Source organism: Oreochromis niloticus, linkage group LG10 (assembly GCF_001858045.2).
Source record: "Oreochromis niloticus isolate F11D_XX linkage group LG10, O_niloticus_UMD_NMBU, whole genome shotgun sequence".
Classification (NCBI taxonomy): Eukaryota; Metazoa; Chordata; class Actinopteri; order Cichliformes; family Cichlidae; genus Oreochromis; species Oreochromis niloticus.
The window spans coordinates 1,045,729-1,071,052 of NC_031975.2; the positions used below are offsets into that span (position 1 = coordinate 1,045,729).

At 43.2% G+C, this 25,324-nt stretch overlaps 1 protein-coding gene across 5 annotated transcripts in view; it reads right to left on the reverse strand.

Moving 5' to 3' along the window:
* camkk1a (calcium/calmodulin-dependent protein kinase kinase 1, alpha a) overlaps positions 1 to 25,324 on the reverse strand; it is a 62,126-nt gene that overhangs the window by 22,454 nt on the left and 14,348 nt on the right. For all 5 annotated transcript variants that reach the window (XM_025910777.1, XM_005462984.4, XM_003458041.5 and 2 more), the window contains exons 2-5: positions 12,291 to 12,694; positions 8,161 to 8,208; positions 6,212 to 6,265; positions 1,099 to 1,150 (exon numbers count right to left, since the gene is read on the reverse strand). In XM_025910777.1, the coding sequence (XP_025766562.1) occupies positions 1,099 to 1,150; positions 6,212 to 6,265; positions 8,161 to 8,208; positions 12,291 to 12,578 (442 nt within the window). In that variant the 5' untranslated portion in view covers positions 12,579 to 12,694. The remainder of the gene's footprint in view (positions 1 to 1,098; positions 1,151 to 6,211; positions 6,266 to 8,160; positions 8,209 to 12,290; positions 12,695 to 25,324) is intronic.

The following is a 25,324-nucleotide window of genomic DNA, read 5'->3' on the forward strand; positions in this document are numbered from 1 at the left end:
AGTACAAAAACAATCAACCAAAATAAATCAGTGCTAAAAACCATGTTGGTGCATGCTAATTACACGTCAGCCCTCTAATCTCCCTCTGCCCATTATGTTGGTGAATTTCGGCAGCACTGTTCCAGCTCTATGAACGCTTCTGTTGCTTTTGGTCTTTGGCTGCATTAAAAGCCGTTCCTCTTTCAACAATAAGGAATTCCACACACATAATTCTGCAGCCTGTCAGGTCGTCCTGAGTGAAATAAACTAAAGCCACACATCTACGATCCAACTGTATGACCTTTATATAAATCCTGAATCAGCAGATTTCAGTGCACACAGGCATACACACAAGATCCAGGCGAGCCTGCTGAAGCTCAAACGGAGCATCAGAATGGGGAAGGAAGGCGATTTACGTGACTTTAAACGTGATGGGCTGGTCTGAGTCACAGAAACTGCTACTGCTGGGATCTTTATTGGACAACCATCTCTAGGGTTTACAGAGAAGGGTAACCAAGGCATGCAGAAGAGCACCTCTGAATGGACAGGCTGTTGATCTTTGAAGCAGGGGGTTAGATTTGCTCTAACTCGCCAAGATTGTAAAACCGTTGTCCGATCTGATCAGACTTCTGCTCCGATATTCAGACGGTAGAATCTGGCATGAACATGAAAACACGGATCCATCCGCCTTTTTAATCAGTGGTTCAGGCTGCTGGTGGTGCTGAGCATGCCTTCATGATCGCAGTGATCACAGCTGCTGACAGCAGGTCAAACCTCAAATCATCTCAAACTAGTTTCTTGAGCGTAACAGTTTCTTCGCTTTACTCGAATGGCCTCCACAGTCACCGGACTTCTATCCAACAGAGCAACTTTGGGACGTGTGGCTGTCGTGTCCATACGGACCAAATCCCAGAGGAACGTTTTCATGTTGAATCTCTACCATGAAGGATTAAAGTAGTTCTGAAGACTAAAGGGGTCCAATCCTGTACCTAATGAAGTGGCCATACATACTTTTGGTATTTCTTACTTGCTTATTCTATTTTCTCTTTGAATCTAGGCTGATCCATTTTCTTCAGCTTTCCTGGTCAACAGAAAGAAAAGAGAAAAAGCAGAACTCACGAGGAAACCCGCACTGCTTCATTAACTTCTTCTTGGACACCAGCTTCATGGCCTGAAAGTAAAAAGTTATTTAGAGCATGCAGTGTGATAACAAACACTGAAATAATGATGTATGCAACAAGCAAAAAGGCAACGCATCAGAGAGGGAAGCACATCAACCCAAGACCTTAACTCATGGACTGTTTCGCAGCCAGTTTTAATTCTATGAACGATTCAACTAAAAACATCATGTGGACGCCGCCTTCGCCCAACGAGCACAAACATCAAAGCAGGAAATATGAACGTTGATCTGTCGTATTCTCCTTTGTGAGAAGTGAAGGTGGCGTTTCTCAGCAGATCTGAGGACACTGAATCTTTCATGGAAAAAAACAAGTGTCTCCTCGAGCACAGCTGAGTGCGCGCATGTGTGTGTCGCAGTGATCCTGGCCTCTTGTAAGGAACTGGTCATGGAAAGGAAAAGGAAAGTAATAACATTCACTGCATGTTTCTCTACCAGCCACTCACAATATCAATGTGAATTCACTGATTCGTAATTTGCGGTAGGAGGAACATTTTCTGCTATTTCTACACCACAAACTGTGACACTGATGAACAGCCTGGTGGTTTCTTTTATAACTCTGGTCGCCATGGCTATGACTGTGCACAAACGAGGTTTGGCAAAAAAGAAAATCCTCCGCCGTGCACAGTTACATGGTGTGCTGTCTGTGCGTACGTGTGGAGTTGGAGGAGGGTATGAATGTGGGAAATGTAAGCGTCTCTCAACCACAGCCAGCTAAAAGTTAAGGAAAGGTTTGCTACAGAGCTCTTTATGGAAGCACTGATATTTACATTACATCTGAGCGGACACTGTCCACAGTGGGGGGGCGGAGTTCTAGTACATGTGACTGCAACGACATCATTGCCATTTAGCTAGTAGGTTTGGACACGACGACTACAAAACTACAAAATCAAAATGTAACGCGAGCCTGGCTGAAGATGGACTGTGTACTGAGGAGGCAACGTGACTCATGTGTGGCGCTGAGCAAAGGAAGCCAAAAGTGCGTCAGCAGCAAATAGATGTAGTAGGAGGTGGATAAGAAGGTTCAAATGACTTAAGGCATCGTATCGTTCCCATTACTGCACCACTGAGCCTGCTGTGAAGCCTTCAGCGCTCTGATCTGTAGCTTTCTCAGTAAACACGCGACACTTTGCTAACAGATGAAATAAGAACACCAGAAAGGTTGGATCAGGTAACCTTTACTGACAGGCTGGATGAGCTCCAGGGCAAACTTCACTTTCTGTGCAACATGCTGGTATGAAACAAAAACTTAATTAGCTGCGTGCACCATGTAATATTCACTGATACCACTGAAAGGTTTGTTTTTGCATATTTCTGGAATACGGGCATATCACATATTTGGATTCCTGCAGTTTTCCCTCTGTACGCCACACCAGTGGGTTTTATATCAAACTATAAGTGCGTGACTGAAGTGAGACTTGCAGCTTTAATTCAGTTTAAGGGTTTAATAAAAGTACTGCATTAACCCTTCAGCAATTATAAAGGCTTCAAGTTCATTGGACAACTAACAATGTTAAATGTAGGGACTGCTGTTTTCACCCCTGACATGCACCACCAGACTAATGTCACCGTGTTGGTGCTGCGCCTGAATCATCAAAATGGACCAGGTTCAATATTCCAAGTGACCAATCACATTGTTGTGATGTCATAGTTCTACCACATGGAAAAAAAACAAAATACCAAAAAGGGAGGTGGGGTCAGGGTTGGGTGTGGGGGTCAGGGTGAGGTGTGAGGGTGGGGGTGGGGTCAGGGTGAGGTGTGGGGGTGAGGTGTGGGGGTGGGGGTCAGGGTGAGGTGTAGGGGTCAAAACAACAACAATTACGTCATCGTTTGTGGACTTGATGGAATTACCACAAACAAGGTTTGGTGTACGACACAGTGACATCATATTATCCATCTTATATTTCTTTCTGTGTCATGGAAACACAAACAACAACAAAAAGCTGAAGCTTCCTGTTCCTTTAGTGAAATCAAATATCTGTTAATAATTAGCTCTTCAAATTCACTGCTCACACTTCTTAATATGAGCTGAGTGAGCACGGCAGGAAGTTGCTTCACTTTGGCTGACCACCGAGGCTGACCAATAGCATCGTCACATTTGGATTCCTGCCCATCAGGTGTGGAGCACAGTGACTGTACAGAGGACACAGGATGCTGCAGAAACATACACGAACAATTCAAATCCTCAGCACTGATGTTGATACAGTTTGTTTTCTGCATAAATATACATAACATTAGGTACATGATGCATTTTTAAAAAGTGCAGTTACGTCACTTAAAACTGACCACCGCTGCTTCATGAGTGCAAACACCGGTCGTTGTTCTCCTCAACGACAGCGCGTCTTGTTGATCTTTCCTCTGTGACATGTGTGCATGCTGTACGTGGGCTCAGACGTTCTCCATGAAAAATCCAATCAGTTTAATGTTCTGCCAATTCAGACTGCCAGGAAATATAATCACCCTTCCATGTCACCATTACTCATCTCCTCCTCTTTGATTCCCATCATTGTTATTTCAGATGCGCCTCTCGTTTGAGCCAGTCTGCATCGGCCCACAGCGCGTCCCCGCAGGAAGCGCTTCCATCAGTGTCAACAATCAGAGATAAACACAAGAACGCAATGAATTGCAGACGTGTGCAACAAAAATGAGACTTTTCCCACACGTATGTAGAAATACTGCCGGTACACGGGAAGCTTTTCATTCATTCATTTTTATTTCTTTTCAAGACGGCCAACATGTGATAATCAATCAGAGTCTGTTTCAAACACATAAGGTCGTGCTGGACCCTGAGTGTGAGGAGTTAATATCAATTTCAGTTAGCAATTCATTTGTCACAGTTAACTCTAGAGATGGACCGATCCGATATTACGTATCGGTCTGATACTGACCTAAATTACTGGATCAGATATCGGCGAGAAATAAAAAATGTAATCTGATCCATTAAATATCAAAAAAGCAGCTCACAAAACTTGCGACACGGCGTAACTCGGCTCATAACCGTAGCACGTCGGAGCAGTATGCATCACGTGATAGAGCAGCTGTGTGTATTTGTAGCCTCGCTACCAAACCAGCATTTCATCTCCGAGGAAGTTATCCCAGAGAGAAGTAAAGCAAGTGTGTAAGTTCATCTCTGAATGTTTGTAAAGCGTTCCCACGTTAAGCTTAACAACCGATATATGGAGCGACTGCCTCTCTCTCTCTCTCTCCTGCTGCTACTTCAATCATGAAACTGATCAATGATCAGCTGATCGGCTTTTCTGTCGCGAGTCCGTCTCTCTTCTTTGTTTTTGGCCCACTTTGCACCAGAAAGAGGAAACCAGCGGCTGAACAACAGCAGCACGTTTAAGCTTGATAAGCTGTTGTTAGAATGTATTTAATATTACTTTCTACACCAGGATCCTTTTCTACGTAGCTGACGGCTGGTAACTGTGCAGGGGCGGATCTAGCAAAGTGTAGCCAGGGGGGCCGATAGGGCATGAACAGGGAAAAGGGGGCACAAAGACATACTTTTCTTTCTTATTCTCATTTAAAATGTCTCGCTTTTAATAAATAATTATCTGAATCTCACACCCAAAGTTTTAATCTGATGTAAAATGTATAGAAGTCCATTACTGTATATAGTAACTGTTAAGTCTAATATACCCTAGTAAGCTATAGTACTTTTTCCTTTGGGAAGGTACCATCTGTGCAGTCTGCAATTCTGTTGAAGAAAGATGTTGAATCTATTTAATTATTCTTGAAAAATAATTTATTTCTGTGCACTTTTTTTTCACCCTGCATCAAATTAAAGTTGATTACGTCGATTAAGCATCATGAGGTGGGGGGTGGGGGGTGGTTCCCTATTTTCTTTTGCTGGGAGTTTGCAACCCTATTAGTTAGGTTGCTTAATATTTCTGCTAAGTACTCTTTAAAATACCAGAATAGGGAGGATGGAGCAGGTTTAAGTTATTAGATTGATCAGTGTTGCTGAACTATGAAATATTTTGGGTGCAGTGTATTTTTTACATACAGGTATAACAGAATAGCTTTAGTGTTGTTGTTTATTTAAACTGGAGTATGAACTTATACAAAATGCAGCAAGATATTAAAAAACAGTTTTATTGATTAAAAAACACACTATATCGGATTCATATCGGTATCGGCAGATATCCAAATTTATGATATCGGTATCGGTAATAAAAAAGTGGTATCGTGCCATCTCTAGTTAACTCCAGTATCATCACATTCAACTGCAACTCGATGGCAGACCGACTCCGTCTCATTGCCATTTTATTGCTGCAGATGGCTTCTGACAGATCGCAGACCGTCGTCAAAGCGTTTGATAGACATCACGTTCACAGGTTCACACAGGCAGGATAGTTTTTAGGAGGCTGGACACAAACTGCCGCTCTCAGCAGCTCTCCACACTGGACATTGTCTAAAACTGCATTTCATTACCGTCTCAAGAGCCACGTTTATTTAAGCACTGACTTGTTTGAATATTTTACTTCTTGCATAGAGCTCGTCTGTGTCCTTGGATAAACATCCTGTTCATTACCATTTAGCACCAGGACAAGCTCCTGACTTGTGTTTAGCAGTGAGCTGCTGCTGGCTCTGGTTCAAAAGTACATCTTAAACCCATCCAGAGTCGACACGACTCATCCAAATACTTCCATTGTTCCTACTGTACAGGGCAGCTGAGTTATGTTAAGGTAATAAACAGCTTACATTTGGAGGGGCACCTGGATGGAACGGCCTAAAACGACCTTGTGTTTGTGTGCTGGCTCGATGCAGACTCTCCCTGCTGAACTGGCCACAGAGCAACTGATACACATAGCAGAGCTGCTTTGAAGGGAGATAAAAGGGCCTGAGATGCACTTTAAATGGCAGCAGACGCCACTCACACTCCCAAGTTTCTTCCACAGCAACTGATGCAATTTAAGGGATGAAATTCACAACTAAGCAACAAGGAGAACAAAAAAAAAAGAATCAATAGCACCGGTCCTGGGTGGAGGCAGTAGACTGTGAGAGGCTTGATGAAAGCTTAAAGGATTCCAAACATGCCAAATAACTTACATAATGTTTGTCATCATCTTCATTGTAGGCAAGTTTTACCACACCATAGGAGCCCTGCAATACAAAAGCAGAACAACACATGTTTACAGGCAGACCAGCCCGAGCATTACACAATGAAATCTATACTTTGAGTTTTTGGTTTCAGCTTTGCACCAAAACAAAAGCAGCTGGCGAGCAGGACTGCTCAGAGAATCTGTTAAGATTCCTAAAGCATCACTTGGAGCAGACAGCAGCGCCATACTGACAGAATGTTTTCGAGGCAGCACCATTTCCATTGAAAGACAACATTTTTATTCTTTGGCAGCACAGAATGGGTCCTCCCACACACACGCTTCCCTAGGATGTGTGTTTACTGCCAGCGTTCTGCACCGAGAAACCGACCAAATGTTCAAAGAGGTTCAGTAATCATATATAGACTCTGATGCCCGGACAGCTTAAAGGTGCCACTTACTCACTTATTGTTCTCAGAAGTTAACAGTGAGGAGTTTGATGCAATCCACTGTAATATGCACTGCTGCAGCTGCAACTGATATTTTTGTCATTTCAATATGCACAATTTTACAGAGCTACTGTGAGTGAAGCTTCCTGCTGTAAACTTGGATGTGTGGACTGCAGCTGAAGCTCATATAAAGCACGCAAAGAGAAAATGACGTTTTGATCCAAAGTGAATATACAACAAATAAATATCAGTCTGATCGTATTTGTTTCCTCTCTAACATCTGACAGCATCTCTGCTGCTAACAGGCGCTTCGAGTGTTCTTCTGTCTTCGTTTCTTTGACACAGTTAGCCTCGCCGGCTACAATGTGCACTTCACACAACTGGATTTGGCAGTTTTTCAGTTTTACCTCTGCTCTGTTCCCAACGCGACAAGTTCCTCCAAATCCAAATCACAAAAGTGTTTCTCTTTAATCGCGACTTTCTGTGAAACCTGAAAATATCAAAGCTCTTATGTTGCATTTCTGCAAAGTCTGCTGAAGCTCACGCTGCTTCAAAACACAAACACCTGATGATTCTTATTTTGTTATGTGCTTTTGTCATATCAGGGTTGATATCAAGGTATCAACAACCCTTAAGTCTGATATCACTTTAATTTGAGCTTCACTTAATTTTAGCGCTCATTATAGGTCCGTCTAGGCTATAAAGCAGATGTCTGGCTTCAGGAGCAGGAGTAATTCTGGGTAATCAGGATACCTTAACCACCCAGTCTCCCCTTTACAGCGTCTTTGTTTTTGCTTGGACAGTCCTACTATGCTAACATGCTAACGTTATAGCCACTGTGGATCTGCTAGCAAGCCAGCGTTAGCTGTTATCGCTTCAGTACAACAGTGCTAGCTATAGAAGCAGAAGCAGAAGGTAGCGTCTGTGACTTCTCCGTGAATCTGGGATCAAGTGTTGGCTTTAGTCATTTGGTCTCCCTAAAGCTCCGTCCTCCTCCTGCTTTACGGCTCTCGTATAATAAATTAGTAAAGGGTTTAATGACTTTATCCCATAAGCAGCTGGGTCATTTCTATATTCTGATTGAATGTCTTTATGCAAACAGAGTCGTCACTGTTGGCTATTAGAAAAAATGGGCAGTTTTGCAGCACTTTCACGCTGGCTTCACAAATTTAAATGTTTTTCTTTATATCTAAAAAGCTACAAAAGGAGACAAAGCCGAAATGTACAAATATGGAGGATAAAAAAAATGTAATGGTCCTTCTGGGCCGTTATACACCAGCTGAAACTGGGTTGTGCAAGCCTCTGGTTGGTGATGCAACATACAACAACACCCAACCACAAATAAACCCGCACTTGGAAATTTGATGGGTAAAATTTAGGAATGTACAGAACAAAATGAAAAATGGACCCACGCTCAGCGCTGTCCATTTCCTCACATGCAGAAGCCCAACCTTTCCTCAGTTACTGCTGCTTTTTTAAACTGGAGGCCAAGGGCATGGATGGTACTCACCTTTCCAATCTCACTCTTCAGCTTATACTGGTTCAACTGGATACAGTCCTGAGAAACAAGCAGAACAGCCAAACATTAAAAATCAATAAAGAATCATTTCAGCAAAAGAGAAAGAAGAAACAAAATGTTCTTCCTGCTCGTGTGCACTGAAAGTTATTTATTCCTGAACCGTAGGTGACGATGCAGTCTGTAGTTTCTGTTTACCGTCTGCAGATCCATTAGTGCCTCTGCTTAAATGGCTGATTTGCAGTTCCATAGCAACCACTGCTACAGCAGAGTTAGCCGGGGGCACGGCGCAGGAGGGGAGGGGCAAGGTGAGGGTTGGGGGTGTGGGTGATCACTGCTGCTGGGGGGGGGGGCTGTGGAGAAAATAGATTGAAACCAGTCGTTTTATTTCATTACAGCTGGGGGGGGGGGCTTATGAGCGAGCCCAGCCGCCTGAGGCGTGTTTACAGAGGTGGTAGCAGAACACGGATGTTAGTGTGCAGGACTGAAAGTACATCTCCAGCTCACGTGCAGGACGGGACGGGCAACGTACTTTAGAAAACATAACATTAAACAGAGGGTTACATAACGCTGCTGGTTATGGAGCCTGAACTGGATTTTAGTGTTGGCACGGCAGGAGATGTGAGGGTAATGCACTGCCGGTGTGATGGTGTGAAACACTGTGGTCTATTATGAAGGGGACAGAGAGAAGACTGAGGCTTGGGTACAACTCAGAAAATGAGTGCTGTGATTGGCTGAGAGAGATAAAAAGACAAAATGGAAATAGGGCAGTCAAGGATAAGAGGGAAAATGAGGAGATTCCAAAGAAAAGAGCAGCGGGAGGGATTGTTTTGGATTCCCAGCTTGCTGGCACATGCTCAGTGGATGCAGCACTGCAGTTAATACTCTGTCAGGGCTGATGGATAAACAGGGTCATGCAGAAAGCCTTAAATACATCTGCCACACATGCACATATCAAGCTGAAATGCTCCACTGCCCCACGCTAAATCTTTAGAGGGGGGTTGGCTCCTGCTGTCACCGTACACTCACACTGCTGCCCCAGCTGTCATCTGTTTCCCTTCAGACCTCAGCCCGTCTGCATTCATTGTTCAACAGCTGATCAATATCAGTGCATAACAAATACATCACCGTGCCACTCTAAATCAGTGACCAAGCATTAAAAGTCAGCATTCCAGCCTGAGGACGTATGTAATAATAAAACAAAAAGGAGAATTTGTCAAACAGCATTTGAAGCCTGAAGGTGCAAAAATCAATTTTACAATCCGTTTGGACAGAAGTGCATATGAGGTCAAGTGAGACCAGTTTAGAATAGGAGGGTTTATTCTGTGTTGGTTCTTTATGTTCTTACAAAAACACCTCAAACTGCTTGCATTAACATACATTCAGTCAGACCAAACAAGAAAGCAGTTTTTATGGTAATCTGTTGTAAAAGCCTGCAAAATGTATCAGGCTGTGCAGACAAACAAGCAGATACTTCCTGCACAGTCATCCCGAGAGTCCTCACGTACAGATTCCACACTCACTAATCCAGCACGCAGTATCCTGCTACAGCAGTTAGCTTGGAGACGTTTTATGTGGGGTAGTGGGCATTTAGGTTAGCATGCATTGTTGCCGGGTCCATTCATCTCATTGCATCTACAACTCTTCCAGCAGACCGCGTTGGTGCATTAGTTTCCTCTTTTTACTGCAGTCGGTGTAATTGCCTCTCTAGGCCCATCTACACTCACCTCAAGTACAATTATACCGTCTCATAATAATGCCTGTATTTATCTTTACTGTAGATCGTGTTCTTCAGATCCTACAAACTTTAAACCGCAAAACACAGAAATCCTTCTCTTAAGAGTTCCCACGGTGCACGGGAAACACATCATGTACAGACTACATGTACAGCAGAGAGAAAAGACAGCGGGAGGAAGATGACACAAACTGGTGACAAAGTTTCATCATGTGACCTAATGCGGGACTTCCTAATTTACCAACAGAGGTCTTTTTTTGAAATGGAAATAACAGGATGTAGATTTTAGACGACCTCTTTCATTTTGCCCATTCTGATAAGCCTACAAAGATGTTTGGTGTACCTTCCTGTCTGGTTTTACAAATGCCAGTCATAGCTGATGTTTGTGCAAGCAAACCTCTCTCCCAGCCTCGTTCTGTACATCCAGCGCGAACGCTGAAATACGAGCAGCACAAGCCCTTTTTCATGGTTCAGTGCAAGAGCTGCAACTCCATTTGCAGATAGGAATGGACACAATGACAGGTCTGCGAGGCTGCTGCGGCAATGTGATGAATTCAGAGGGGTTTCCCGTACTGGCAGCTGTCATAAATATTTTATGTTCAATCTGAATTGGAAAAAGCAGAGAGGAGACTCGAGAGTCACCCAGAGCCACACGGCACTACCAGTGGGTTTAACAGACTATAAAGGCCCCGATATCACAACAGGTGACAAATAATGAGAGTCAACACTGTGGGAGACAAAAGCATCACTGCTGTCAGAGACACACGCTAGAGTTAAAAATATTCATATCTCACACACACACACACACACACACACACACACACACACACACACACAGCTAACTAGCACAGGAAATTATGTGTGCAGCCATTTCTTGACTAGGATACGTGACTTTGTTAACTTCAACTAATAAAATACAGCAAATAGCGAAGGCTGTTGTGTGTGGCCTTCTTCTGCGTGCTTTGCTTCTAAGCCAAGTTAACCATCCAGAGGCAGGCATTTCCTGACATGTGATGCTCAATTTATGCTTCAGCAGAAAATTTACATTCTAACCTGGGAACTGCAAATCTATTTGAAACCATACGACGTAACCTTCAGCATTAGTTCTGACTTGCAGCTCTGTAGAAATGTGCGCTGACCCAGCCTGCAGCTGCTGTGATTGGCCAGCTCAGTACCTGTTCAGTAGTTCCTGTAGGTTTCCAGTTACAGAAGTGACCACAACAAAGAGCAGGAAGCTGGCACCGCATATGATACACTGGTACACAACCACATGATAATTAACACACAACGCACCAGCATCAAGGATAAATTCCACCAACGAGTACTACTGCTACTACTGCTACTGCTGCTGCTGCTGCTGCTGATATGATACTGCTGCTGCACTGCTACAAAGATTCCCCACAGAAATGTAAATCAGCCATAATTCTGTAAATTAGTCGTTACACACTAGATGCAAAACTGTGTGTCCGTCTCTAAGAAGTGAATGTGTCGCACACATTATCATTGATAGTAACAACATGCACTTTAAACAGATTCATTAGCTTCCATTGTTTGCAACAGTTAACCTTTATGCTCTTCTCCATTCACACTGAATGTACCAAACGTGAAGCAGCAGCCGCTGTGTGCATCACTGCAGGTTTGCCTGTTCACTCGTATGTCCCTGAAGCTCCGGGGAGAAGACAACAAAGCAGGTAGTTCGCAACCTGAAGGTTTCTGTAAAACAGCACGACAAGCCTTTACCATGCCTACACAAATGTGAAACCACAGAGTGTAAAAGTGAGGTCGATGAGGCCGAGGCTCGACATACAGTGCACACACGGGAAAAGCAAAAGCAGGTCACGTGTATAGCTGCTCCCAGGCTGACCCTACGTCTCCTCTGGTGTATTCAGCAACACAACGCAGGCCAGAAAGCATGTCGTGTCCATCTAATCTGATAAAATTGCTTCTTTTTTTCCTGCCCAACACTCCAACATATAATCACAGCACACATGTGGACCAGTCCAGACTACATTTCAGGGACAAAGCTGGAACACTGTTGCACTGACACACACCGCCTGTAATAACAGAGGCACCATCCTACAGGATGTGCTGGTTGTGTCTACTTTTGACAACTGCTGTCATGAGCAGGACAGAGCTGCTGTACATCAGTGTGCACCTCACTCCCTGCTATGATGCCACCTGTCACACCCAAATTCAGAAACCCAGCATTCCAAATCAGAAGGCTGTAGATGGCAGGAAAAAAGATTACGTATGGCCAGGATGTGGTTAGCACCTAGCTTCATGTCTTTAATGAACCTCACAGGGATACTGCTGCTCTGTGAAAGGAAACGGCAGATATTTACACTGAAGCTGAAAGGCGATAACATATTAGGAAAATTGACACTCTCACCTGGGAGTCAGATATGGACACCCGTTTACACTCCACAGTAGGCCTGCGAGGGGAGATGTGCGTCCTCTCCTGCAAAGACAGCTTCCTCCCAGTCAGGTGAGGCCGCGTTGGAAGAGGCCGCTTGGCCTGAGCCACATCCTGCTGGGAGCCACCGTTCCTCGCGCTGCTGGCGGCTGAGCCATCAGAGTCTTTTGTTGTCATGGCGGCCATGATGTCCGTGAGACCACTGGTCTGCGTAGAAGAGTTCGGGTCCAACCTCTCACAGCCAGCGTCACTGCTCATAGCCATGATGGCTCAAAAAGTGGGAGCTGTGGAGAAGCAGGTGGCAGGGAGAGTAACAGGCCAGTGCCCACCAGCATCAGTGTGGCCTGGGCCAGCTTGCAACGTTCAGGGTCTCAGCGGAGCTGGAAAGACACAGACGGGAAAAAGGCTGTGAGCTCAGTGAGATGCAATAAGAGGAGATGCACTATGCATGCACCTGGTTTGCTTTAAGGATGATTCACTCACTAACTTATCTCTGCTAAATGAATCTTCAATCGGTTTATTTGTCAACATGCTGCAGAGAGAGGAGTTAATAAAAATGTCATCTCCATAAACATTTGCAAGGAACTATAAGCATTTGTCATATCATATATTCACATATTCTGAACAGGAATCCACGCTCTACCTTTGACTTATACCTGCAGACAATGCTATGTTAAAAACATTCAGATCTCTATGACAGGTCAACGCTAAACAGACTGGTGCCCTTCACACCCACATTCACACGAGCACCTCGAAGTGCTTTCAGTCTAGCATTCACACTCTGGTGGGTATCTTGCCACAGGGACACTCTGGCCTAGCAGATGCCCTGCTCTGCCTCCTGAGCTACAGCTGCAGGCAGCCCCGTTTGGTTTTGTTCAGCTTGTTGACCTTAGCCACAAATTTACAGCTACCATGAACTGATACCAAATGCAAATTCATTTATGAAAGAAAATGGAAACTGGCAGCGCCTGGCCATGAAATTATCCAAAGGCTTTCATTTCTAAATGGTTAATGAAGCATTGTTGAGCCTCTTGAATTAATGATGAAAGTCTACATGCTAGTCCCTTTTTGGCTGCTGAATTTCAAATCTGTTGCTGTGGTGTGTTAAACATTTCGGAGGCTGCAGAAGGTTTGCACGAAACACGGATGCAAACCAAACGCTAAAATGTAATCAAGCAGTCAGTTCAAAGAGGAAATGTCATCTCTGCGTGGGAGGCTGGCCTGGTGGTTCATGAGCCTACAAATTCAAATTAATGTCTTCATTAGAAAACCCAACCCTTTTAGTGAAAAGCCTTATTATGCTTCATGCTTTCAGTCAGATGCGTGTAGGCGGACCCAGGCAAAAAATGCAAACAAACAAAAAGAAAGACAAAAAAAAAGACTGAATGCTTTGTGTGCATAACCACACATTTAGTGCAATTTGCTTACTTTGTGTTTCCTCTTCCATCTCTAATGAAAGTCTCATCATTAGCAGCAAACAGAGAATAGCAAAGCTCCCAGTACATCCGGCTCAGGTTTTGTTCTACGCCTCGCCCGGCCATCGAAGCTAAAGGGTACTTAAATCCATAACCGTCAAACCCCATCTATGTAACAGCAGGAATCAAGAGTGTTTTCATCCTAAATGGACCACCTGGGTCTGTATATGACACAGTATGAAGCAAGACAATGAAGCCAAAGGAAGTCACATCTGAGGTGTTGAGTAAATGGGCCGTGTAATGCTGTTCCTGAAGTGTGTCAGGAAGGTAGAAGCTTCATAGTCAAAAATAACACCGTGTTCCAGTTTGTCCAGGTGTGTCCTACTGGTTCATGTCTTCGCACTGCCAACTCTCAGTTTCAGCCGCTCAGCGCTAACACATAAACTTGCCCAAGCGGGATGGCAGCATCACTTTGTTGGTTCATCACTTTGGTTCAGACCCTGTGGTCTTTTTTACCATGGGACTGATGCGGCGCTTTTGCATCACAGAGAAGCTATTAGCTACCGAGCTGACAGTGCTAACGTCTATTCAATTCAGCTTTATTTACACAGCGCCAAATCACAACTACAGTCGCCTCAAGGTGCTTTATAATGTAAGATACCCAACAATCATATGACCCCCTATGAGCAAGCACTTTGGCGACAGTGGGAAGGAAAAACTCCCTTTTAACAGGAAGAAACCTCTGGCAGAACCAGGCTCAGGGAGGGGCGGGGCCATCTGCTGTGATTGGTTGGGGTGAGAGAAGGAAGACAGGATAAAGACATGCTGTGGAAGAGAGGCAGTAGTTGTGCACATACAACTACAAGAAAAGACTTTTCTAATTTCAGAGATGTTACACGTTACACTAGTTCATTCCTGTCAGGGTTGCCAAACGTGTCCCACAACAGTTTTAGCTACTGCGGCAACCTTTTCCTGAGGGCTTGATGACACGTCAGCAGGACGTGACCACACTAACATCATTCACAGGTAATGTGATTTGTTTTTGAATGCCTTATTCCATTTTCATACTCCAGGAATTGGAAAGCATCCTTAAAAAACCTGCTAATTCATCACAATCCAGGGAAGGTGAGACGACCGCAGCCTGTCTACAAAGAAAACAACCCGACCGGAACACATTTTGGGAGTCGTGTTCAGGAAAGTAATTTTTCCCTGCAGCACCACTACAATATACTGGATCCTAGGGATCCCCTACGTGCAAAAGCAATGCCTCGTCGTGAATCTCAATGATGTCTATATCGATTTCGCATATGTCAGGACCAACTTTGCACATTAGAATTTACCCACTTCTATTTGCATATTTCCAATGCTGATTATTCATGCTATGTAAATTGCAAGTACTGGGTAAGAAAAAAAACCCTTTAAACTGGCAGCAGAGAGAGGAAATGCATTGTGTGCCTCCTGACTCATTTGAGAAAAACAAAAAGGATCTGTCATATTTTGCTTATTTCTTATTGCAGCTAGTGATTATGTGTCTCTTGAAACGGGTTCTCTTCACTGCAGCAGCATTCAACGTGCTGCATGTGTGAGCAATATCCTGGCAGAAGTGGGAGGCAGAGGAGTAGCAGTGGTCTGGTTATTAATTTTAGCTCCACTGCGACTTATTTGTTCACAGAGGCAGGTAACCACACATTTACGTAATGCAGGACAATATGCTATTAGGTTTAATATTTCCTCTCACATCTAACCTTTTACTTTGGTGCATCCATTCATCTCAACAGATAAATGCTTAAGAGGACAGTTTCTCCTCCTCTTCACAGCACCGCTGTGAGACGCTGTGACCGAACACAGATAGATTGAGGTTCCTACATATTATTGAATTTTTGCAATTTCATCTTTCTGAATAAGGCAAATTCTTTCTCTCTGGTACAATAAAATCAGATATGATATCTCTCCTGCATAATCAAACCACAAAGACGGACACAGCTACAGTTGAATCGTGGGAAGCAAACTAGACATGTCTATATACTGCAGGTATAGAGTTACTGTAAGATGTGGGGAATGCAGAATGATCATTCCATCTCAAATCATCAGTTTTCATCAGTTTACATAAAAATGTTACGGTCCAATGTTTGGACGTATATAACGTCAAATACTCTTAGGCAATCTGTCAGCATGCAGAGTTTACTATTACGTGTACTATATTTAAATTTCACACTTTTTAAAATGAAATTCTTTGCCTAAAAAATGAAGAAAAACAGCTATTTATTTAAATGTAGTTTGCATGCTGGAAACTACATTTAAATGATAGTTTCCTAATCATAATAGTTTAATTATAGTTGAGAAAATGACTTTGCTAATAATATCATATATACAGCAACATGAAACATGGCTCGCTTTGTGGTAGAGTATCACTTCCTGTTCCTGCTCAAACACAGTGGTGTTTCTGAGTAGCTTTTCTGCTTAGCAATTTAATTTAAATCTTTTGATACATCCCTTTTTCATAGTATAATCTTAACGTGCTTCATCTGAATCACCCTTTCTGTGTACTCACTACCTAATTTATAGCCAAAGTATTCACTCACTGTCTCTTTACTGTTTCGCTAGCTTAGCTTAGCTCGTAGCCGACTCGTTAGCACCATGGCTACTTCACCTGTCCCTCCTGCACTTTCCTGCTCATTGTGTCAGATGTTTAGTTACTCCTCGGCCTCCTTTAGCAGTAATGATACCTGTAATAAATGTAGCATATTTGCAGCTCTGGAGGCCAGGATTACTGAATTGGAGACTCGGCTTCGCACCCTTCATTCACCCGTAGCTAGCCAGGCCCCTGTAGCTGGTGCAGCCGAAGATAGCGTAGGCCCCGCTAGCTGTTCCCCGGCAGACCCCAAGCAGCTGGGGAAAGAGGGCGGCTGGGTGACGGTGAGGAGGAAGCATAGTCTTAAACTGAAGCCCCAGGTACACCACCAACCTGTTCATGTGTCTAACCGTTTTTCCCCACTCGGCGACACACCCGCCGGGGGTCAAACTCTGGTAATTGGTGATTCTGTTCTCAGACATGTGAAGCTAGAGACACCGGCAACCATAGTCAATTGTCTTCCAGGGGCCAGAGCAGGCGACATTGAAGGAAATTTAAAACTGCTGGCTAAGGGTAAACGTAAATACAGTAAAATCATAATTCACGTCGGCAGTAATGACACCCGGTTACGCCAATCGGAGGTCACTAAAATCAATATTGAATCGGTGTGTAACTTTGCCAAAACAATGTGGGACTCTGTAGTTTTCTCTGGTCCCCTCCCCAATCAGACCAGGAGTGACATGTTTAGCCGCATGTTCTCCTTAAATTGCTGGCTGTCTGAGTGGTGTCCCAGAAACGATGTGGGCTTCATAGATAATTGGCAAACCTTCTGGAGGAAACCTGGTCTTGTTAGGAGAGACGGCATCCATCCCACTTTGGATGGAGCAGCTCTCATTTCTAGAAATATGGACAAATTCATTAAACCCCCCAAAATATGACTATCCAGAGTTGGGACCAGGAAGCAGAGTTGCAGTCTTACACGCCTCTCTGCAGCTTCTCTCCTCCTGCTACCCCCCAAAAACCCATCTCCATTGAGACTGTGTCAGCTCCCAAAAAGACAAAAAACAAACCAAAAACCAGCAATAAACAACTTAAACATAAAAAATCACAAAGAAAGAACAATACAGTATCCACATCTGAACCAAAGAGTAAAACAGTGAAATGTGGATTATTAAATATTAGGTCTCTCTCCTCCAAGTCTCTGTTAGTACATGACTTAATAATTGATCAACAAATCGATTTACTCTGCCTTACAGAAACCTGGTTGCAGCCGGATGAGTATGTTAGTTTAAATGAATCAACACCCCCGAGTCATTCTAACTACCAGAAATCTCGAAGCACAGGCCGAGGGGCGGTGTGGCAGCAATTTTTCACACCAGCCTATTAATTAACGAAAGACCAAGACAGACTTTTAATTCATTTGAAAGCCTGATGCTTAACCTTGTCCACCCCAGCTGTAAAACTCAGAAACCAGTCTTACTTGTTATCATCTATCGTCCACCTGGGCCTTACACAGAGTTTCTCTCTGATTTCTCAGACTTTTTATCTGATTTAGTGCTCAGCTCAGATAAAATAATTATTGTGGGTGATTTTAACATCCATGTAGATGCTAAAAATGACAGCCTCAACATGGCATTTAATCTGTTATTAGACTCAATTGGCTTCTCTCAAAATGTAAAAGAACCCACCCACCACTTTAATCACACTCTAGATCTTGTTTTAACATATGGCATAGAAACTGAACATTTAACAGTGTTTCCTGAAAACCCTCTGCTGTCTGATCATTTCCTGATAACATTTACATTTACAATAATTGATTACACAGCAGTGGAGAGTAGACTTTATCACAGTAGATGTCTTTCTGAAAGTGCTGTAACTAAGTTTAAGAATATAATCCACCCACTGTTATCATCTTCAATGCCCTGTACCAACATAGAGCAGAGCAGCTATCTGAACGCTACTCCAACAGAGGTCGATTATCTTGTTAATAATTTTACCTCCTCACTACGTACGACTCTGGATACTGTAGCTCCTGTGAAAACTAAGGCCTCAAATCCAAAGTCCCTGACTCCGTGGTATAATTCTCAAACACGTAGCCTAAAGCAGATGACTCGTAAGCTGGAGAGGAAATGGCGTGTCACAAATTTAGAGGATCATCATTTAGCCTGGAGAAATAGTTTGCTGCTTTATAAGAAAGCCCTCCGCAAAGCCAGAACATCTTACTATTCGTCACTGATTGAAGAAAATAAGAACAACCCCAGGTTTCTCTTCAGCACTGTAGCCAGGCTGACAAAAAGTCAGAGGTCTACTGAGCCAACCATCCCTTTAACGTTAACTAGTAATGACTTCATGAACTTCTTCACAAATAAAATTTTTATCATTAGAGAAAAAATTACCAATAATCATCCCACAGATGTAACATTATCTACAGCTACTTTTAGTACCATTGATATTCATTTAGACTCTTTTTCTCCAATTGATCTTTCTGAGTTAACTTCAATAATTACTTCCTCCAAACCATCAACGTGTCTTTTAGACCCCATTCCTACAAAACTGCTCAAAGAAGTCCTGCCATTAATTAATGCTTCAATCTTAAATATGATCAACCTATCTCTAATAATCGGCTATGTACCACAGGCCTTCAAGGTGGCTGTAGTTAAACCTTTACTCAAAAAGCCATCTCTAGACCCAGCTGTCTTAGCTAATTATAGGCCAATCTCCAACCTTCCTTTCATATCAAAAATCCTTGAAAGAGTAGTTGTCAAACAGCTAACTGATCATCTGCAGAGGAATGGCTTATTTGAAGCGTTTCAGTCAGGTTTCAGAGCTCAGCACAGCACAGAAACAGCTTTAGTGAAGGTTACAAATGATCTTCTTATGGCCTCTGACAGTGGACTCATCTCTGTGCTTGTCCTGCTAGACCTCAGTGCTGCATTCGATACTGTTGACCATAATATCCTATTAGAGCGATTAGAACATGCTGTAGGTATTACAGGTACTGCACTGCAGTGGTTTGTATCATATCTATCTAATAGACTCCAATTTGTACATGTAAATGGAGAGTCCTCTTCAGACACTAAGGTCAATTATGGTGTTCCACAGGGTTCAGTGCTAGGACCAATTCTATTTACATTATACATGCTTCCCCTAGGCAACATCATTAGAAGACATAGCATAAATTTTCACTGCTATGCAGATGACACGCAGCTCTATCTATCCATGAAGCCAGGTAACACACACCGATTAGTTAAACTGCAGGAATGTCTTAAAGACATAAAGACCTGGATGGCCGCTAACTTTCTGCTTCTTAATTCAGATAAAACTGAGGTTATTGTACTCGGCCCTGAAAATCTTAGAAATATGGTATCTAAGCAGATTCTTACTCTGGATGGCATTACCTTGGCCTCCAGTAACACTGTGAGAAACCTTGGAGTCATTTTTGACCAGGACATGTCCTTCAATGCACATATTAAACAAATATGTAAGACTGCTTTCTTCCATTTGCGCAACATCTCTAAAATTAGAAATATCCTGTCTCAGAGTGATGCTGAAAAACTAGTTCATGCATTTATTACTTCCAGGCTGGACTACTGTAATTCACTATTATCAGGATGTCCTAAAAACTCGCTGAAAAGCCTTCAGCTAATCCAAAATGCTGCAGCAAGAGTCCTGACAGGGACTAGAAAGAGAGAGCATATTTCTCCTGTTTTGGCTTCCCTTCATTGGCTTCCTGTTAAATCCAGAATTGAATTCAAAATCCTGCTCCTCACATACAAGGTCTTAAATAATCAGGCCCCATCTTATCTTAATGACCTTGTAGTACCATATCACCCTATTAGAGCACTTCGCTCTTGCACTGCAGGCCTACTTGTTGTTCCTAGAGTATTTAAAAGTAGAATGGGAGGCAGAGCCTTCAGTTTTCAGGCCCCTCTTCTGTGGAACCAACTTCCAGTTTGGATTCGGGAGACAGACACTATCTCTACTTTCAAGATTAGGCTTAAAACTTTCCTTTTTGCTAAAGCATATAGTTAGGGCTGGACCAGGTGACCCTGAATCCTCCCTTAGTTATGCTGCAATAGACGTAGGCTGCCGGGGATTCCCATGATGCATTGAGTTTTTCCCTTCCAGTCACCTTTCTCACTCACTATGTGCTAATAGACCTCTCTGCATCGAATCATATCTGTTATTAATCTCTGTCTCTCTTCCACAGCATGTCTTTCATCCTGTTTTCCTTCTTTCACCCCAACCGGTCGCAGCAGATGGCCGCCCCTCCCTGAGCCTGGTTCTGCCGGAGGTTTCTTCCTGTTAAAAGGGAGTTTTTCCTTCCCACTGTCGCCAAAGTGCTTGCTCATAGGGGGTCATATGATTGTTGGGTTTTTCTCTGTATTTATTATTGTGCTATCTACTGTACAATATAAAGCGCCTTGAGGCGACTTTTGTTGTGATTTGGCGCTATATAAATAAAATTGAATTGAATTGAATTGAATGAAAACTGACGTCAAAGGTAAATAACATGTGTACCATGTTCTGCAGAGATCAATGCTTTCATTAAAAGCTCTGCTGCAGATGCAAATGTTAATATTTAAAGCTCGTACAATATCTTTGTCATTAGGTAAACAATTATAGGAAAAACAGACTGAATAAACCAGAAAGAACCTTGAGATCCTCTGCAAAGTTTGTAAAAGCCTTCTTTCATTTCAGGTTAGACTGAAAGCAGCTTCAGCAGAGCCAATTACAGCAGGAAGAGAGAGTGGGAAGGAGACGGGTGAACAAATGAATCCATTTGGCTTCCATTAGTAAACCACTTCCACCCTTAACCTGCCTTCAATTTGTCTCCTGTGTCATTCATGTAGACGGCAAACACAAACATCCAAGGCCAAAGTCAAAATAAAATCCTGCATTCAGTGAAAGAGAAGACGGAGTGTGGAGAACACTAACGCATCCAAAGAACTGCTCACATGTTGTTTTTCATATGTTGGATCTGCTATGTTCCCCTCTTTACCTCATCTGAGGTCTCTGTGGAGTGCAGGGAACATAGCATGGTACCTGCCCAGCAGGCCGCTTTGTGAAAAACACACTTTTACACATACAGTAGAACTCCAATATGGCAGACGAGAGAGAACAGGGGCCATGACTCGGGTTTCAAGTCTACGTTTACTTCTCGGAGCACTGATCGATCACTCTGTTCTACAGTAAAACCTCGGTCAGGATAAAATGCATCACATCTGATTGCTCTCTGATTACACAAATGTAACTGGGGGACAATCTTTCAATGCTTCTCGCCTTTTTTGGCATTTGCATCACTCATTAACGGCTTGATTTTACGTGCACCACTGTGTTTGTGTGTATACGCCCATGCGGTGCTACGGTGAGAAACAAAGAGCACATACAGTACTGATGGAACAAAGTGCAACTGCAGGCCTACAATGCCTCCAACAAAAAAAACTGGATATGGAAGCAAAAGTTTCTAACATGAATTGTTTGAAGCATGGGGACGGCTCAAATGGACATTAAAGGGACTGCAGTGTGCTGTTGGTGTTATAAATATAAATATATATATGTGTGTGTACACAAATCTAATCACTGACATATTTTATAAATGACTATTATTATAGACAGCATGGCGTGCTTTTAAAGAGGTCCACTTGAACTGTGTGACGCTGTTTTCATTAAATTCATGACAACCTTGACAGGAGGAAACCCACGAGCTGTGTTTTATTCCATCTCTGTAACTATACTCTCTATCAGATCAGATTATTGCTGCCTTGCTATTAAATACCAGATGTCTTACAGGCCAAAACAAGTTTTCCGCAGTTGACACAATTTTCATGTTCATTTTGCTCATTTAGAATCAAACTTCACGACCTTATAAGGAAAAAAGAAAATTGGAAATTTGGCCCGAACATCTGTAAAAGTTGCTGCACTGAGATCTGCAGCAGGACTGTAGCACAAAGCTCATTTAGCAAGCTTTAACATGCAAGCATGACTAAGCACGGCTGTCGCCATGACTTGTGGGCTGACTAAGATATTATTTTATCTTTGGTCAACAAAGTTCTTTTGGCTCTTTGTTGCAGCGCAGCAAACAGTTTCTCTTTGCTGCAGCAGTTTTGTGCTCCTGCTGTGACCTCAGGACTGGAACTGGCTGTAACCAAACTAACAATAAAGTCGGTTCTCAGATTAAAACAATTGAAACGGGCTTTGGCTTATCTCAGGATGTGAATTACAAGTTGACTCATTGAGCTTTGATCCCTCCTGCGCTCACAGAGCTGCGTGCAGCGTGCACGTCAGACTGCTGGATCTTTGCTTATGCTGCTGCCTTGGATCCGGCTACATGCTATTAGCATCTGGGTCCTAATCAAAGTTGAGATCAGTGCTCAGAGGACCGTCACACTAGACTGAGCTCATCGTCAGCGTTCACACCATTAAAAAGCATTCAAAGCTGATTAAAAGACAAATGTCAGTAATAACTGGGTGTCTAATTAAAGGGCACTGAAATCAAATTAACTTAATTGGTACAACGAAATCTACTAAATGGACAATTTGAGCACATTAGTGTCACAGTTAACCATCAGTGCCAAGCTGCTGACATAAATATCATGAAGACCATGCCTGTGGCAAGATTTCTTCTTAATTTGTGAACATTTTAGTGTCGAGTCAATTTCAAACAACAACAATGTAGTGCTCCTCATCCAGGACTGGGAACAGTGAGCGGGAAGAAACTGACTTTATGTGGTTCAGTTCTAAGAAAATCTCTATTAGTACGATTATTTTACACAGTGAGAATCTTGTTCCAAGAAAACACAGTTTTACTCCAGGGTTTTAACTCCCACTATCCCATATTTAATAGAAGGCCACAATAAGTACAAATCAATACATTCATCTACTTAACATCAAATGAGTACAACTCATATTACACTAAAGAGGTATTCCCTTGCTGTGGCTCTACTATCCATGAGCAGGTTGATCAAGTATTCTCCTGTCACATTTCATCTCCCCCTGAATGAAGGACAGGTGGATATCAACAACATCACCCTACTAGAGCACTTCGCTCTCACACTGCAGGCCTACTTGCTGTTCCTAGAGTATTTAAAAGTAGAATGGGAGGCAGAGCCTTCAGTTTTCAGGCCCCTCTTCTGTGGAACCAGCTTCCAGTTTGGATTCAGGAGACAGACACTATCTCTACTTTCAAGATTAGGCTTCAAACTTTCCTTTTTGCTAAAGCATATAGTTAGGGCTGGACCAGGTGACCCTGAATCCTCCCTTAGTTGTGCTCCAATAGGTGTAGGCTGCTGGGGATTCCCATGATGCACTGGGTGTTTCTTCTTCACTCACTATGTGTTAATAGACCTCTCTGCATCGAATCATATCTGTTATTAATCTCTGTCTCTCTTCCACAGCATGTCTTTATCCTGTCTTCCTTCTCTCGCAGCAGATGGCCCCGCCCCTCCCTGAGCCTGGTTCTGCCGGAGGTTTCTTCCTGTTAAAAGGGAGTTTTTCCTTCCCACTGTCGCCAAAGTGCTTGCTCATAGGGGGTCATATGATTGTTGGGTTTTTCTCTGTATTTATTATTGTACGATCTACACGCACACACACGCGCGCACACACACACTGGTCGCTCTCTAAACAAAAGGAATTTGGCTTTTTTGGCTTTTCCCGTGTTGCACTTTTTGTGGTAAGTAGCAGTTGGTGGTGACTGTCTAATCATCTGAACTGATCTGCATCAACTGACACTGCAGCACCTTAATGGGCTCTGGAAACAGCAAGAGCACTTTGTAATCAGCCAACAACTGTGGGCACATTTAAGGGATATTCTCATCTCTATGACTGATGAATATATTTGATGTCAAACACACCAAATGCTGCAATGAGCCACCCGAGGTCCCTCTGTGAAATTGTGACCTGATGAATACAAACTGTAATCATTTAAGTTAACAAAAAATACAAAGTACACATTTAGGCATTAAAACCAGGTGAAAACCACCAAAGAGCAATGAAGTTTGTGTGTGGGGACTGAGATTGTTCAGTATGTAGATGAAAAAACATGATGGGAAAATGACAATAAATAAATAAATAAACATCATCAATAGGATGTAGTTTATTACACCAAACAAAGACCTTTGAGACCACGTCCTCCCAAACAAAGACTCACATGTTCATATTTCTGATATCCAGTTCAGCACAGGAAGTTCAGATGTGTGAACTGAAGTCACAGACTCGAGCTGCACACAGGTGCTGATACTTGCTGTACCTGCTGCACACTTTGCAGCGTGTTTGCCCGGCACAGACTAATCCCCGGAACTCTTTAATTCAATCCACAGGATTATCTGGCACCTGTACGAGACACAATTAGCTGTAACCATAAACCTGTTAAACACGTTCTTGTCCACCCATGCAATGCGATGCGATGGGCAGGAAGCTCTGCTCCTGGGATCCACGGGCGACGATCAATCTGAGTGGACAGAAATACACCGGGGGACAATCCCAAACAAATCCAGGACACCCTCTCCAGGGTTAGTTGCCTCAGGCATTAATAAGCCCAGGATTACACAGGATATGAAACTCCAAACAGGGAAGTTGGAGGAGCCAATTATTTCTCCTGTGCTCACACTCATGAGTCGGCACCCTGCAACAAGCCTGACCTTCCTGGAATCCTGAAAATGTTACCCGATTAGGGTCTCTCTAATAAGGACAGACTGGAATGGGATCACCCCGCCCTCCCACCTCCCACCTCCAGAGAGATGAAAACTGATCTGCAGATTTGTGCAGGTGAGGCCGGCTCCACCCTCTGTCCTCGTGACACTGCTCAGGCTGACCAGTAGCAGAACCTACGAGCTGGTGACCTATTTTTAGAAAGGGTTAGCACTGGCTTGAGTCCAGCGGAGATGGCAGGTTAATACAGAAGACAAACCGAGTGCAATCCATCTTTTGCCAACTCTTAAAATTCCCACTTACGGCTCTCAAGACGATGCTGGTGATCTGTGATGATTTGAACCCGCAGAGGATTAATGTGCTGCTGCAGAAAA